General features: G+C 34.8%; 1 protein-coding gene across 1 annotated transcript in view; it reads right to left on the minus strand.

Moving 5' to 3' along the window:
* LOC143246561 (aquaporin AQPAe.a-like) overlaps positions 1-18,081 on the minus strand; it is a 69,077-nt gene that overhangs the window by 18,797 nt on the left and 32,199 nt on the right. The window contains exons 2-3 of the mRNA XM_076493476.1: positions 11,465-11,669; positions 653-733 (exon numbers count right to left, since the gene is read on the minus strand). Of these exons, the coding sequence (XP_076349591.1) occupies positions 653-733; positions 11,465-11,669 (286 nt within the window). The remainder of the gene's footprint in view (positions 1-652; positions 734-11,464; positions 11,670-18,081) is intronic.

Genomic DNA, 18,081 nt, shown 5'->3' on the forward strand with positions numbered 1-18,081 from the left:
TTAGACTTAGAACCCATAATTCAACATATCTTCCTTAAACATGCAATATGAATACCCTACCTTCTCAATATTGCGCAATTTCCTGTTCGGTTTTAAGGCTTAGAACTAACTAACTAATCCAGTTTCTTTCTTCGTAGCCAATGGCTGACGGAATTGATTCTGAGTGTTGTTTTTGACCAAATAAATTATCAATAATCTTTAAAAACAGATCGATAAAGAAGTGAAAATGATTTGAACTCATTGTCACAATTTTCTTTTACTATTTTGTTTATAAGTTTCTGGCATACTAAGGATTATTGAGGTATGTTTATAAGTTTCTGACATCTTATACTAAGGATTTTTGAGGTATGTTTTCTTGAATTTTCACAAACCCTAATCCCTCGCCTTTTCACATCTGAGTCTTTAGTCTTTATATCATTCAGAAATATGATACAAAATATTATAAACTTCATCGTCTAAAGGATTCACGTTATTGTAATAAGCCAAACAAATGTTTTAGTCTTAATTGAAATGTTACACTATATTCACCATACAATTAAGTCTTCCCAAAAGAAATCTCTCTGTACTTAACATAAAACTAACGACAGTACGAAATAAACATTCGAAATACTTTTCTTATCTATTATTCTCCGAGTACAATAATTAAACTCACCCAGTGTCGGTGCCACTTGTTCATCACAAATGCAGGACCGAGAGAACGGGCTGGATTTAACGACGCTCCACTTGCTGGCAACTAACAAAACGAGAGGTAGACAAGTTACACATACATTTTCAATCTTCACTGTTTTGTTGTTTGTTTGGTTTTTGAATTTCGCACAAAATTACACGAGGGCTATCTGCGATAGCCATCCCGAATTTAGCAGTATAAGACTAGAGGAAAGGCAGCTAGTCATCACCACCCACTCCCAACCTTTGGGCTACTCTTTTACCAACGAATAGTGGGATTGGCCATTACATTATCATACCCATATGGCTGAAAGAGCGATCACGTTTGGTGTGACATGGATTTGAAACCCGCGACCCTCAGATTACGAGTCGAACACCATAACCACCTGGCCATTTCAGGCCTCGCTGTTAGTAATAAACAGTTTTAAAAAATCATGATATAAATGGAAGGATAGTCACAAACACGGCCCTTTCGATGTAGCTTCCAGATACGTATAGAAGTATTGAATGTTTTCTTTAATGATAAACTTACATGTCTTATCGTACAAATTATTTAAATTTATCATTCCTCCAACAAGAAAGCCTAGTACATTTTACTCAACATTTGTTACTTTTGTCCTCTTGACACAGAATATTTTACACGTTTAGAGCAGTAAACATTTAACATAATTATGAACTCTCCGTTTTTTGTACAAGTTCCTGAACGAGAGCTTCATAAACAATCCTGTTACTGAAAATTATTGTTAAAAATTATTAACATTTAACATAATTATGAACTCTCCGTTTTTTGTACAAGTTCCTGAACGAGAGCTTCATAAACAATCCTGTTACTGAAAATTATTATTTGCTCTTTAGCTATCCAAGTTAATATCAAATTTAAGTACATCCTACAAACGCTTGCAGTTAAATAAAAAACTCTTGTCTTCATATACTTTTTAAAATATTAGTAAGATTATTTGAGCCATAAAGCATTAAAGACAATATAAATCATAACTTTCTGCTATGTAAAACCATCACAACCTGTTTTTAATGTGATTTACCATACTGAGAAAAGCAACGTTAACAAAAAATACTGAGCTATAAAAAGAGGACTCACGATGGAAGTTGTTTATTCAGGGAAAAGCATAACATTAAGGGGGCATCTGGTAAATAGTGCTTCGTCCATTACTGAAATATCGAGTGGCTACTCGAATATATTAAATTCATGACCATTAAACCATAATGCTATACGTTTTTTCTTTACGGGCCAGTGACGGCAACGAGCTTGTTACATAAAAAAACTGAGATGGTACAGTGGGCATTACTTGTGTACAACGAACGATAAGTCTGAAAAAACAAAACAACTCGCGTTTACTTAGGTCCTAGCATTAAGTACTTACGTCATGAATAACCCTCACTACGTCAATACATAGGATCTGTTTATTTAAAAAACTATGATTGTTACGATAAGTGTTACGATGATAGAAAGATGTATCATGTATCCAACTGCATATAACAACAACTAGAACTTAGAGCTGATCCAGGCCAAATAAAATGTTAAAATGAACACGTGAGACAATACTGTATTTCTAACGACACGGGTTGATCATGTGGGTTCATTACACTGTGTACAAAAACGGTAATTTAACTATTAGCCTAGACGTTCGATGAGATACTTGAGTGTGTGTAAGTAAAAACAAAAGACACGATGTTGAAGTTAAGATGAAACTTATGTTAAAGATAAATAGCGAATCAATTAGCGCTTAGAATTAGACTTACAACGTTAGTACTTAGTGAGTTAAGTCAGAAAAACAGGTAAGTATTACAGTGGAAGTGAATGAAAGAAACGACATTTAAATAGAACACAAGACAGATGAAAAATACACGAAATCAGTAGAATAACGTAAAAAATCAGAGCGCAGAATTTCAAATGAGTCTCGGATCTCTACTAAACTAGAATAAGCATATTGGAAGAGCTTCAAAGTGAAGTTACGAATTAAAACTGAATCTGCACCTGACCAATCAGAGCACTGGAACACAAGAATTTGGAAGTAGCTTTGATCCACGTGGCAGTCGTGAAACAGTTCTGTGCAAATAAGTTAAAATACGATACAACACATTTCATGAACCAGCCAATTAAGTTTTGTAATCAGATTCTGTTAAACAAAATAACACCTTGGGCTCAGATGTTCCATGTTATATATTTACACGTTTTAGATATGAAACATGTATTACGGGGAAATGAAAGATGTATGTTTGCATGTTACAACCCTAATAATTCTCTACAAAGAAACGATAGAGATCCAAAGTATATGTAACGATTACTCGCTAATTTTGCACTTTCCGTGTAAATATGTCTCTATCACATGAAAATTAAGTTTCAAAACTTGAATAAAAATAATGTTTTTATCCGGTAGTGACGTTTGTTCTTGTTTTTTTTTATATTTTATGAATTTTGCGCAAAGCTACTTGAGGGCTGTCTGCGCTAGCCGCCCCTAATTTAGCAGTGTAAGACTAGAGGGAAAGCAGCTGGTCAACACCACCCACTGCCAACTCTTGGGCTATTCTTTTACCAACGAATAGCGGGATTGACTGTTACATTATAACGCCCTCACAGCTGAAAGGCGAGCATCTTTGGTGTGACGGGGATTGGAACCCGCAACCCTCAGATGACGAGTCGATCGGTAGTGACAGTGATACTAAAAACTACTATTTAGTTTACGAAAAATCGCTTATTAGTTGTTATCAAGCTTCAATAATTTTTATTTTCAATACGATCGTTTGTCTGTTATGTAACTTTTGAGAACAAATACCTGAGAATTCCAGAGCTGTTTGATGGATCGACTTTGCTTTTGCCTTCACTTATGAGTACTACCGTTTCTGTTTTTGTTTTTTTTCTTATGATATTCTTAAGCCTCGTGCTGGGTGAAGGAAGATTGCTCAGTCTTCGAGCGCCCCCTGATGACTATTTATTTCTTCTGAAATAACTAGTTATCATCAAAATAACTGGTTATTTAATTTATCTATTTAATTGATCCTCTCCTTCCCCTTCCTTTCCGTTTAATTTAAACATGATTTTTACTCTAAAGATGGATGGTATGGTATTAAAAGTTTAATTAAAATAAAGTACAAAACAATGTTTCCACCTTCTTAGATTATCTTCAGATCACAAATTTTATTCAAGTGGGTTTCTCGTCATCATGAATTACTAAACAGGATTTGTCGATTTCTTTCATCTTTTCCGTTTAAAAAGAATTTTCGATTTCTCCTTTTCGTTCAAGCGGAATTTTTCAATTTCTTTCCTCCTTTCCGGTTTAGGATTTGTCGATTTCTTTATTTCCTTCCATTTGATTTGAGCAGGATCTGTTTCTTGTAAGCAATGTTTGTTAACCTCTTAGTTTAGAAAGTTTCACTATTTAAATACTGAATTCCATAAGGAAATCTGCAAGTTACAGTCAGCTCATAGAACCACAACGACAACTGATATTATCAAGCAAGTACATTTTACTGAGGGTAAAACAGTCAACTTATTATACAACAACTGTTATTATCAAAGAACAAGTACATTTTACTGAGGGTAAAACAGTCAACTTATTATACAACAACTGTTATTATCAAAGAACAAGTACATTTTACTGAGGGTAAAACAAGTACATTTTACTGAGGGTAAAACAGTCAACTTATTATACAACAACTGTTATTATCAAAGAACAAGTACATTTTACTGAGGGTAAAACAGTCAACTTATTATACAACAACTGTTATTATCAAAGAACAAGTACATTTTACTGAGGGTAAAACAGTCAACTTATTATACAACAACTGTTATTATCAAAGAACAAGTACATTTTACTGAGGGTAAATTGGGCTCACTGATGTTGTAAAAAACAACAACATAATTCTAAGTTATGAATAATTATTCTTGATGATCCTGCAGGTTACTAATTACGAAAACAATATTAGATTGCCATAACTTTATCAAAATGGTCTAGACATGCTAAGCAGTTTATTAAAATCTGTCGGCAAAGATAGCTAATGTCACATATGCTCAGAGTCATATTTAGGTAGGGGCTAGAGAGAGCTCAACCCCAGGGCCCATGGTCTTAACAGTGGCCTATTGATAATTTTATGTAAATTACATGGAATGGAGGGTCTACAAAAGTATTAGCCCTTGGGCCCACATAATCTTAAATCCGCTACTGCATAAGCCAGTCATAATCGATCGATAAGTGTTTCGTAAAAGTTTCACTGAAGTTAGAAACAATGCTCATAATCCTGCAAGATTTTATATTGAAATAAATTACTAAGAGCGGGTATACTAAAGATTCTTAAGCTAACTGTAAATCCTTTACAAACCAACAAATTAATTTTAACTTTATATAGATGGATTGTGGGTACATCGTGACACATCTGCTTTAATATCATTAATTTTTCATACATGCATTACAATTACACCACCATGTCTCTTAATAGAGTCTCCCCCTCAGTGGGTCAGCGGTAGGCTTATAGACTTACAGAGCTATAATATGGGGTTCGATTCCCGGTGGTGGACAGATCGCAAATAGCCACTTGTTTAACTTTGGGCTGATACAAACAAACTTGATTCAACTGAAAGGAGAAAGTGTAAAATATATATTACTTTGTTTGAACAAACGTGGCCATCAGGAGTATTTATATTATAGGATTCGTGAAAAACGGTCAAAATATCCAACCCACAAGTAACAATATTTCTAAAAACTGAAAACAAGAAAATAGGAATTATAATATAACTTTATATCTTAATGTGGTGGTCGAAACTCAAATATTTAACGAAATAAAGTTAAAGAATAATCAAGGTAGAACAGATACAATTGTATCGTTTTTAATGATAAGCAGAGAACGACGTTTCGACCTTCCTAGGTCATCTTCAGGTGTTGCTTGTTTGTTTTTTTGTTAACCTGAAGATGACCTAGGAAGGTCGACACGTTGTTCTCTGCTTATCAATAAAGGTGTTAATACCCATACCAGCCGTTCTGAGATGCTTTTTTTTTTTTTCAAGTTGGTTTCTGGTCATCAAGAATTGTATTGTAGTAAACAAAAATTATCCAGGATTAATTTTGTATAATATTATTATTGTATAATAATTTTAGGATTATTATAAAACATATTAACTCAGTTTAAATGAAATTAAATCCAAGGTTCTAATGGTCTCAAAGTTTTCTCCATAAACAACGTTTGCAGTTTGTTTTACATCTACGAACAAATAAATATTGTAAGTTGATCCTCCCTTTATACACACTACGTTTCATTGACCATGTCTGAGAAACAATCCAGCAATTTGGACATTGAATTCCTTTAGAATATTCAACATTATCACAAGTGTCAACCTGTCAAGATTTCCCGAGATTGACTTGATAGGCTGTGGGTAATTAACCAACAGTATTTAGAAAACAGAAATACGGTTAAGTTCAACTTTGACAATTGTAAGACGTTTTCCATAGTTCATAGTGTTTACATACACATTTTAGTTGAGACTGGCCCAATAGGCTCGGAGAAGTTAGGGTGTAAACAAACACAAACTTCGTGTGTGTGACCGAAAGACAGATGACATGAAAAGCCACTTCGTATGGCTTGTTACGAGATTTTAACGTGTCCTTGTACTTACATATACTATGTAAACGTCACAAAATATCTTTATCATATCCCCCGTAAAACAATAAAATAATATTTAAGTTTGTTTATTTTCTAAATTTATTAATTAGAATAAACTAGCTGATTGATGGTTGAAAATAGGCTTGGTCTGATCTTTAGTTTCTTCCTTGTGTTTAAATTTGAAATTACAAAAAAAAAAAAAAACGTGTTAAGTTTTGTTATTAAGGTGTATACTACTAACTTTTAACTTCCAGAACAACTTTTGTTTCAACTTTAACTCGTTGGAAAGACAGTGCAATAAGAGAAGAACGAAAAAGTTGCACGAGACAAAAAAGGGGTTGTTCTATACTGATCAACATCGTGTTTGTTTTACCTTCCTTCTTCAATTGAAATGAGCCACTTACAATCAGTAAAACATTCCAGCTTAAGAGATTTCCTATTCTGTTTCAACCAAATAATAAAATAAAGGGTAGCTAGATGCTGTGTTGACAATCTGCTACAACAGAACGAGCTTTTCATGGTCTCTAGGAGATAAAGCACAAACATGAATTTGTTTCAAACAAAGACTGATAGTGACCTTAGAACTGAAAGGCAGCGTGGTACAAATACAACCTTATAACCAAGGGTAAAGCAAGATAAACTGTAAAAAGTTCATTCCTTCTTTCTTCAGTTATTAAACCTCTAATGATTTAAATAGATGCTACTGGATACTCTTTGTCTTTTGTAGAAGGTAATAAATGACCCATTTAACTGACTAGGTATTTCTGTATTTAAATTCAAAGTCAAAAGTATTTTTAAAGAGGAACTGTACCCTATTCTAGAATATTTTTATCCCCCTTCTCGACGGAAAAAATCCTAAAACAAAATAGACCGTCTTCACTATATCATAAAGCTACCCGTTATATAAAACACTAGGCCAGACATGGCCAGGTGGTTAGAGTACTCAACTCGTAAGCTGAGGGTTGGGGGTTCAAATCCATGTCATACCCAACAGACTCGTCCTTTCAGCCATGCGGACGTTATTATGTGATAGTCAATCCCACTATTCGTTGATAAACGAGTAGCCCAAGAGCTGGCCGTAGGTGGTGATGACCAGCTGCCTTCCCTCTAGTCTTACACTGCTAAATTAGGAACAGCCAGCGCAGATAGCCCTCGTGTAGTTTTGCGCGTAATTCAAAAACCAAATAAACGATAAAACAATTAAGATTGAAAATTTATTGTAAGGTACAACACGTGTTGAAATAATCCATAAAATATACATGATGCATAGTTTTTAACCTCAGAAAATTGATCCTATGAACCTACAGGTTTCATTTTATATATATGTTCTGAAGAATCAATCTTTGGTTTAGCTTTCAGGAACACGTCTTATCCGTGTTATTTTCATATTTTCATCTTGTTTCGTTTACGAAATATGTTGTACCGTTTATTGGGTCTTTTTCGGCATAGGCTGAGAAATTACATACAAGAAAATAAATGGATGTATGTCGTAGAATTCAAATATAAATAAATGTCATACGAATTAATACTATCTTATAAGGATCATGTCTCTGGAAGTGTAGATCAGCTTTATGGACCTTGTGTGTTGGAAGAATGCATAGATAAGCAGCAATATTTTATTAACGATTTATATTTTTATTGTTGCTTAATATCTTTTCTAATAATTATAAAACTCAGAAAATAATCGTGAGAAAACTGTACCTCAGAATTTACAGTTTCAACGTGCCCCTGAGAACCTTCCAATTACACACTATTTCTGAGAACCTTTCAAGTATACACTACCCCTGAGAACCTGTCAATTACACACTACCCCTGAAAACCTTTCAATAACAAACTACATTATCACTCAGAAATTACAATAAAAAATTTTCGAATAAAAATTGCTTTTTAGAAATATTCAATTACAAACTACCCCAAAGAACCACTTTTTAGGCTTCATGCTTTGCCGAACAAGTAACATTAAGACTCGTCACTTTAAAAGTAAAATTCATAGCAGTACTCCTGTAATCAATCTAAGTTTCTGGTTTTGGTTCGTATTTGTTTTGAATTTAGCAGTGAAAGACTTGAGGGAAGGAATCTAGTCATCACTATTCACCGCGAACTCTTTGGCTACTCTTTTACCAACGAATAGTGGGATTAACCGTGACATTATAACGCCCCCACAGCTGAAAGAGCGAGCATGTTTAGTGTGACGTCCCTAATTTAGCAGTGTAAGACTAGAGGGAAGGCAACTAGTCATCACCACCCACCTTCGGCTACTCTTTTACCAACTAATTGTGAGATTGACCGTCACATTATAACGTCCCCCACGGCTGAAAGGGCGAGTATATTTGTTGTGACGGGGATTCGAACCTGCGACCCTCAGATTACGAGTCGAGCGCCATAACCACCTGGGTATGCGTTCACAGTGATGAACTGTTGTCTCAAAGTTTAAGTTCAAATTAAAAAATACAAACTATCCTTTCGTTTCTTCCATGGGCATCTGCAGAATGTATTACAGAGAGAGGCAAAATTAAAAAACAAAACAAAAACTGATACCAAAATTATAACTAGAAAATGTGTTTTTCCATTTTCTAATTATACGTTATCCTTAAATGTTTGTTATATAATCAGGAGGGGGGACCCTTACAAACCTCATGGTTTCTTTTGAGAGAAATCTTAAAGATGCACATAAAAGAGCAACTGGTAATCCCCTTAATCTCCGAACTTTCTACTTAAGTATATCAGTCAATGTCTTCATTACCAGGGAGAGTCCAGAACCAAACTTTGAGCGAATGCGTGCTTAGAAGTTCTGATTTACTATTGGCCATATGACATCTTACAACAAGCCATTAAGAAGTTCTGATTTACTATTGGCCATATGACATCTTACAACAAGCCATTAAGAAGTTCTGATTTACTATTGGCCATATGACATCCTACAACAAGCCATTATTCTTTTCCTTCAGTTAATCGAAAATAGAATTTTTTTTTACATTATAAGAATCCATCTTAACGTTTTACTCAGAAGTATTTAACATAGTTTGTTAAGTATTACGATATAAATGGCTTAAAATTGAGTTAAACTGTAATGTAAATTCAAAAATTAATTAAATACAGATGTATCAAATTTATTATATTTGCCACCAAGACTGATACATCCAGTTTACTTTCTTAAAACAAATATATTTTAATATAAAATGTATAATAATTAATATATTACAAATAATTATTTAAATACAAAAGTTTTACAAACTTACAAACAATATTGAATATTCTGTCTGATCCGAAACTTTATTGATATCCTATCCAAGGTCACGATGAGTGAATTAATTTCGAGTTAACGTAAGTACAATTCACTTAACGGGGAGCTAGCTAGCTTTTCGGTGATCACACGTGAATTTTTCATAGCTGAAGCTGTATAATGTCTTCGTTAAAATTACAACGTCCGATGTTAATCCAGTAAAGTTAAATGGTTCGTAATGTTCGAAATCTATAAACGTTCTTGGTCAAATATCTGAAATTCCTGAGTAATAAGTGTTAATCACAATTATAGTTTTCGTGGTTTATAGTATAACAACTGTAGTAAACCAATAATATATATATATACTGTCTTTTGGCGCGTTGCGTTCGTAACATTTTGTAAATGTCAGGCAAGTTTATAGAAATTTTAGTTTGCATAACCATACTGACCATACGCTATTGCTTTCGTACACACGTATATTGTTGATTCTTAGACTAGAGGATAGGCGGGAATTTCGCAACACACATTTAACCTTATAAGTTACCTGCATTTCCAAATATAAATTTAACATACACAAACGTAGATATTAAAATAAGTACATAATAATAAATCTGTAATAAGTTATACTACGAAATAAAATGCTTAGTATCACAAGAGAGTATAACTTATGATCTCTCTACAATTTAAACAGTGTGTATTATTACACAGTTCTTTATTAGTATATATTATAAATTAAAGAATGTAATAAGAACTTTAAGTTGGATCTCTTGAGACATTTCGAAGCATTTTATGAAAACAAACAAACAAAACCTTTTTAGACCAATTTGAAAGCACGAGAAAACATTGGCTAATACTCGTCACTGTAACAGAATTACTGTTATACGTTTATTTTAATACCTACGCCTTTTTCAGTCCAGTTTTCTTTATTACATATGATGTATATTCTTGACTGTGTATTGCGCAAGTCCTGCCTGTTTTCGAAATTTGTAGAAAATTCTTGAGAGTAAGAGTCAACAATACTTGTTTTACGAAAACGCACCAGTGTTTTCGAACATTGTTGAAACTCCGAGAAACTCGCTTAATTTGTATAAAAGCCGAGAGACAGTAATAGAATAAGATTATTACTGGTTAACTACAGTCAGTGTGCTATAAGCCTCAGAAGCTATAATTGTGATTAATGCCCATTAATCTTAAAAATACAGAATTTTACCAAGAACGTTTGCAAATTGACTTCGGACGTTAGTATTTCTACGAGAACATTAGACATTGTCGCCGGTGAAACTTACGGGTGCTTCTAGCTTAGCCAGTCGTCAAAAGAACTGTACCCGAGTATCAACAAAGAATTAATTTTCTCTCCGTGAACGTCGATAAAAGATTCAATTCTAGACTAATATAACATTCAGTATTGTTTGCAAGTTTGTAAAACTACTGTGTGTAAATCATTACTCGTAATAACCATAATATTAGTTATAAATTGTATTGTCTTTTTGTTTGCATATTAAAATAAATTTGTGTTAAGAAAGAAAATTGTGTGTATCAATCTTGTTGGTAAATATTACACATTTGATGTATACTAACACTTAATTAACGTCTAAGTTCTACACTCTGGTTATTTGAAACATTACTTCGTTAACATACGTAAAATAATGAATCGGAAATTCATCCGAAATAAATTATAATACGTAACATAATAAATTGAGGGATCGTCCAGGGTCAATCGTAATAAGTAACAATACATAGACTTGGGTTTCATTTGCTCCAATTTTCAAAAAGGTGTTAAACAGAAACCGGAAGAGAGAGAAAAAAATGAATGCTATTATAACTTTTATAAAATATATTTTAAAAAGAAAGAAATATAATAAATCATACTTGACTGGTACCTTTTCAGGAGGTTGTATTTTCTGTCTAGAACTTTCTGCGAATAACTTGTGAAAACAATAACTAATCTTTAACACTTCCACTTACCCCTATTAAAGAGACAGCCAGATACGCAATTCCGATTGCTACAGCATCACTTCCCAGAGACCTGCGACTCGAATCAACCGTGGCAAACACGGTGAAAACAACTACAAACGTTAAAATGAATTCAATTCCAAATGCTTGCCAGGCTCCAAGATCAGGGTGAACCACGGTACTTCCTAACGTTTCCTGGTGGCCGGGAATCGTTACGCTACAAAAAAACAAAGGATTTTTTTTTAATATTAAACTTCTCTGTCTCTCTTCCGGTTTTACAAAGTAGCAGAAACAAAATAAAATGATATTCGGTCAAATAGAAAAAGCTTCACGGACAACGACTTACGACAAACTAAAACATGATTCCAAACGGTGGTGGTTTCACATCAAGTGTGCAAAGCAATATTTGAAAGGTAGACAACAAAGGGTAACTGCTTTAGTAGAATATATAGAATTTCCTCAGTAACATATCGAGTGTTAGAGACGCATCCATTTGCAGAAGTTTAGTTGATAACTCAAGGATATTATAATCCTTGATCGTAATGTCAATTACAATATCTTCAAATTCATCATAGTTACCGAAATTAATATACTGTGTAACAATAACAAAATTATCATATAATAAGAATAAAATATAATGTTTAGCATGTAACTTTTATCATATAAAAACTTTTTTTTACTGGGGAAATTCTGTACAAGTACCGAATGATTTAACACTTAGTCTCTACCATGGACGACCAAGTGAATGGAGAGCCTTACTGGTATGTACTACTCCAAATATCTGTCACTATATTCCAGTTTATTATAGTTTGTTTTCAATACTTCTTTTTTAGTTTAGTTTAATGTAGTGCACGCCACTAAATATGGTTCACTATTTATAAATGGTATTTGGTTAACACTGTTATGCTAATGTATAACTACGTCAGACGTGGTTATCATTTAGCGATTTCTTATTTTTGAACCCATTTTTTTTAGGTTTCATGCTTCAACAAACAAGACTCGTGACTTTAAAAGGAAGATTCAAAGCACTAACTCCTATAATTAGCCCAGGCTTAAACCTTGGTCAGTATTAACTTGTGAGTCGTTCTCAATATTAACAAGTTTCCCATTCACAGAGAAACTGGTGTCTCAAAATCGAAGTTCAAACGTGAACAACTAGTCTACCGCCCATAACTGAAGATACCAAAATTGTAACTGAGAGAGAGGGGAGTTCTGGTTTCTTACAGTAAGGTTGATTGGAAAGAGTACAATTACAAAGAACACGTCAAATTAAGTACTTCATAAAATTCATGACCGATCCAACTCTTTAAAAGAAAGACCGAAAGTGTGTTACACATTAGTTACAACTCCTCTTCCAAATAAAATAAAACAACTTCATACGAACATTTTGTTAGTAAGCTACAAACACGGGTGTTAAAACCAATTATTACGTAAAGAACTATACGAATTTTGTTTTACAGTTACATCCTCAGATATTCTTTAAACGGGAAAAACGAAGAAGCAGAATGATTTGTGAAACGTTTGAAGCCGAGGACTTCATTTCCTTGCTTTTCGTTAGTGTTATTTATTTCTTATTATGAGATATGGCGGGATGATCTTGGGCCCTCCGGAAAGGCCCGGCATGACCAAGCGTAATCTGAAGGTCGCGGGTTCGCATCCCCGTCGCGCCAAACATGCTCGCCCTTTCAGCCGGGTGGGCGTTATAATGTTACGGTCAGTCCCACTACTCGTTGGTACAAAGAGTAGCCCAAGGGTTGGCGGTGGGTGGTGATGACTAGCTGCATTCCCTCTAGTCTTACACTGCTAACTTAGGGATGTCTAGCACAGATAGCCCTCGAGTAGCTTTGTGCAAAATTCACAAACAAACAAACAAACCCTCCGGAAAAAAAAGTTGGGTGATATCCTTCCCCACTACAAGGACTGCAAGTGTTACAATCATCCAACCAAGCAGGCAGGGTTAAAGATAGATTGGCAAATTTATTTTACCTTTTACTAAATATGGTGAAGTTAGAGACGAATTCAGTTTCCAGTGTCCGCCAGGCTCCGAGATCAGGGGTTTAGTTTTCAATATAATCTCGCAGGAAAAGTATGAGATTATTATAATACATTATGAGAATAATATACAATAACATTTAATATTACGATATTTTCACCAGAGGCTTTCCTAGACAATGGCACGGGGGTCCCATGCCCCAATTATACTTGACAATGCCCCGAGTAGCCAGGGGACAAAAGATAGATCTGAAATGCTATTTATATACACCTCTGATTTTGAATCGTACTGGGCAAATGAAAAGAAAAACAAAAAACAAACGACATCTGTAACTAATGTGATTTTATCACAAATTCTAAGCCTAAAAATTTCTAACGACTTCCTAACTTTTGGCGTTTAAACCGCCAGGGTGAGAAAGACACACAAACCGCAAGAGTTAGAAAAGCGTTACGTTTCTGGCGAGAATATATTTAAATGGCAACAGGAAGACATGACAGAAGATTAGGGATGTGTATTAATCATGCACAGTATTTTTTCCTCGTTGTTGTTTGTTATTCATCACAAAGCTACAAAAAGGGTGTGCTTTACCCACCCTCTGAGAGCGTGCATTTTCCTAGTGGCAGCTTGAATTGACATATGTTCAACACATACCATTCGAACTGTTACAGAAAAAAATCAATGCATGATTATACCATAGGAAAAAATATAGTTTATGTTCCGAGCTGGTACAGCGATAAGTCTACGGATTTACAACGATTTCCCTTGATGGACTCAAAAAATAACCCGATGTGGCTTTACTATAAGAAAACAAATATGCGTGCTCTATGGATTTTGCACCAGCGAAACGGTGACTTCCAAACAAAAGTATGTATTGATCCAAAAGAGGGAGGAAGCCAATGCCCGTTTGGAGAAAAATTAAAACGAAAAAAAAGATATGACCTGAATGTTCCTAAACGTTTTTTCACACTTATATTCCTATTTTATAAACTCAAATAATATATATGTTTTTTTCTTATAGCAAAGCCACATCGGTCTATCTGCTGAGCCCACCGAGGGGTATCAAACCCCTGATTGTAGCGTTGTAAATCCGTAGACATACCGCTGTACTAGCGGGGGGTTCGAATAGTGGGATTGACCGTAACATTATAACGCCCCCACGGCTGAAAGGGCGAGCATGTTCAGTGCGACCGGGATTCAAACCCGTGACCCTCGGATTACGAGTCAAACGCTTTAACACGCTTGGCCATGCCGGGCCAAGCATATATGTAATAAAGAATGAAATTAATTTTCATATTACTGTAATTCGAGCGCCACTGAAACAATAAAATTCATCTCGCTAATTACTTTTAATTAATTTGATGTCAGAGATTCCTGTATTGCTTTTAATATGCTAATAAAAGTTATGAAATAAAACTGAAGAAAAACAGTTTTGTATTTAATATACTCGTAATGAAGTAATTAATGTGTAATATTTTGTAACTTAGTGGTGAATATTGTACTTTGTTTGTTTTTTAATTTCGCGCAAAGCTACTCGAGGGATATCTGCGCTAGCCATCCCTAATTTTGCAGTGTAAGACTTGTCATCACCACCCACCACTAGCTCTTGGATACTCTTTTACAACGAATAGTTGGATTGACCGTCACATCATAACGCCCCCACAACTGAAAGAGCGAGCATGTTTGGTGCGACGGGAATTCGAACCCGCGATCCTCAAATTATGACTCGAACGCCTTTACCACCTGGCCATGCCGAGTCATTGTACTTGGTTAGTTAACGCTCCTACGAAAAGTGGGGCCTAATAGGCCCCAGAGCAACTTGAAAGGTTATCAATATTAGGCTAATAATTTTGTATTTAAATGAAATTACCATTTAAATCCATTAATGAATGGATTAACGAGATTCCCACTGTCCCTATCTACTATCTAGCGAAACCACAGCTAGGGGAACAGGCTTGGAGAAATCAGGACTAGAAACGTCTTTTCGTAGGAGTGTTAAAAATAAATAAAGTTTTTGCTGAAAATAAACGTTAAAGCGCCACATAGCGGCAAAAGTATGTTAACCAAATTCTCGAGTTAGTAGTGTAAACATACGTCTTCCTTGATTGATTGAAAAGTATTAAAACAAACGATAACATGGTAAATTTCCTGCTAGTTTTAAATCGACACTTTTTAAGGTTATATTGTGAATACCTAAATACGAATTTTGCATATTTTTTAACTTGTGAAATTATTTTACAGCATTTAAATTCCACGCGGTAATTAATATTTATCCTCTCAAAGACTAAAATCTGTCGTAACGGCTTTGTTCATTTAACGGAAATTTTCAACTAATTTGATTAAAAAAACAATAAACGAACAGCGCGTGAAATGTAATACATCTCGTCAAGCACCATAACCAATAGAAAGGGTTTTTATTTTTTGAGTACTTTCCTTGGCTCAAAATGCAACTAAACAACTACAAGTAGTCCTTATGTTGTATATTCGATGTTATAATGGATTTATTAAATTTGATCCAACTCAATTGTTGAGGTTCTCCTTGCTTCAGATTTAAAGAAACAATAAATGACCTCTTGTAAATACTGATTAGTTTCTTCAGAGATCTTTGTTTTCCGTTCTTTAAGTATATTGTAGCGTGGTTCTTTTGCAATATACTCTTTCATCGGCACACTTGAAATTTTATCTCAAATGAAAGTTACGAGCGAGAGAAACTTAGAAATATATACAGTTTACTGTTTCACGTGAAATATTATCTTTTCTGAATTCACTTAAAAAGATAGTTAATCGTATCCTTCTGGATTTTTACTGAACTAAATAAAATTTAAAAATATATATATTATTTCAAGTGAAAATAAATACTTTTGTACCACAATTATAGAAGTTCCCTAAATGAAGATGAAAATATATATATAAGTACAAGCGCCTATGCGAGGGGGGGAGTGTTCAGCTGAATCACCTATTTTTGTGATGCAAAAACCTTATGCTTATATAGTTACAGCGCAGTTGCTTATTGTATTTAATGTTTTGTCCATAGTCCAGATATTCTTCTGATAAAACATTAGCATTTTTTGGGTTTGAAATAGTTGCATGTAATGGTCTCTGTTTACACTTTGTAATTAGAATCCAGAAACCATTGTGTAATAGTAGCATGGTTTTCATGTTTCTTCGTACAACATGTGTAGATTTTTGATTTCACAAATTATAACCCATTTTTCAAACGTTTTGCGTCCAGGCCTGAATTACCAGAAGGTATTCTACAGATGTGTATACGCTCCAATTGAAAGCATCAGTCCTAGTTGGGCTTATCGTGACAAGTAGTTACCGTGCCTGGATGGTGAATCCGAGGGTTTTTTATTCGAGTCCCGTTACCACAAAACTCCTTCCACTCTTTTTGGCCGTAGGTTCACTATAAAAGTAAATATCGAACCATATTCTTTGGTCAGAAATGAGTTTTCTACAAGTTGACTGTGGGTACTGCCGATTGGATGTCTTCCCTCTAGTCTGATATAGGGACGGTGGTGCTTTTTAGCTTTGTGCGAAAATTATCAACAAACAAACAGTCCTCGTTTCAAAAACGTTGTCCACAATGTTAGCATCTTTACGAACCAGACCTGTGTCACAGCTCGCTAAAGATAACATCACTATTAACAGGTGTTCATCTTGAAATAACGAGCGTGTGTTTTTTTATACGAAAGCCACATCGGGCTATCTGCTGTGTTCACCAAGAGGAGTCGAATCCCTGACTTTGCGATGTAAATCCGTAGGCTTACAGCTGTCCCAGCGGGGGAGTGAAACAACGAATTTCTAGTATTAAAATCTTCTGTACTAAATGGTTTCGTTTTTCTGAATTTCGAGCAAAGCTACACGAGGGCTATCCGCGCAAGCCGTCCCAAATTTTGTAGTGTAAAACTAGAGGGATGGCAGCTAGTCATCACCACTCACCGCCAACTCTTGGGCTATTCGTTTACCAATGAATAGTGGATTTCACCATAACATTATAATGCCCCCCCGGCTGAAAGAGCGAGCACGTTTGTGTGATGGGGATTCAAACCCTCGACCCTGAGATTACGAGTCGAATGCCTTAAACACCTGGCCATACCGGGCCTGAAAGAAAGTTACAGACCAAAGTCTTTATCTGATAGAATAACAGCCCTCACCTATTAGCCTCTTTTTACAATTTCAATTCTCTGAATTACAGCTTCTCTGAATTCAACTTATTTTAACGTCCCCAGTGTATTTCTGCAGACTTACAACGTTAGAAACCAGGTTTCGATACACTTGGTGGCCAGAGCACAGATATACCACTGTGTAGCATTGTTCTTAACTTCAAACAAACTTATTTGAACGTTTCAAGTGGCGCCTCTTGTGAAATCACAAGTTATCAAACGCGTTTATTATTATACTTTTTTCTCTTTTTTTTTTGCTCTTAAACTTTTGGTGAAACTGCAATCCAGAAGCTCACTTCAAAATATATTTTGCATTCAACGGAAAAAAACATGGGCCTTCTTTAAGACGAAGATCATAAAAGTAAATCACTATAGTCACCTGGTGTCAGACTGGTCTAAGGAATACTCATCACGTCACCCATAACGTAAATAATAGCAGTGAAAACTGTCAAAATCCTGGTGGGAGTTTCAAC

This window comes from Tachypleus tridentatus, chromosome 3 (genome assembly GCF_004210375.1).
Source record: "Tachypleus tridentatus isolate NWPU-2018 chromosome 3, ASM421037v1, whole genome shotgun sequence".
NCBI lineage: Eukaryota > Metazoa > Arthropoda > Merostomata > Xiphosura > Limulidae > Tachypleus > Tachypleus tridentatus.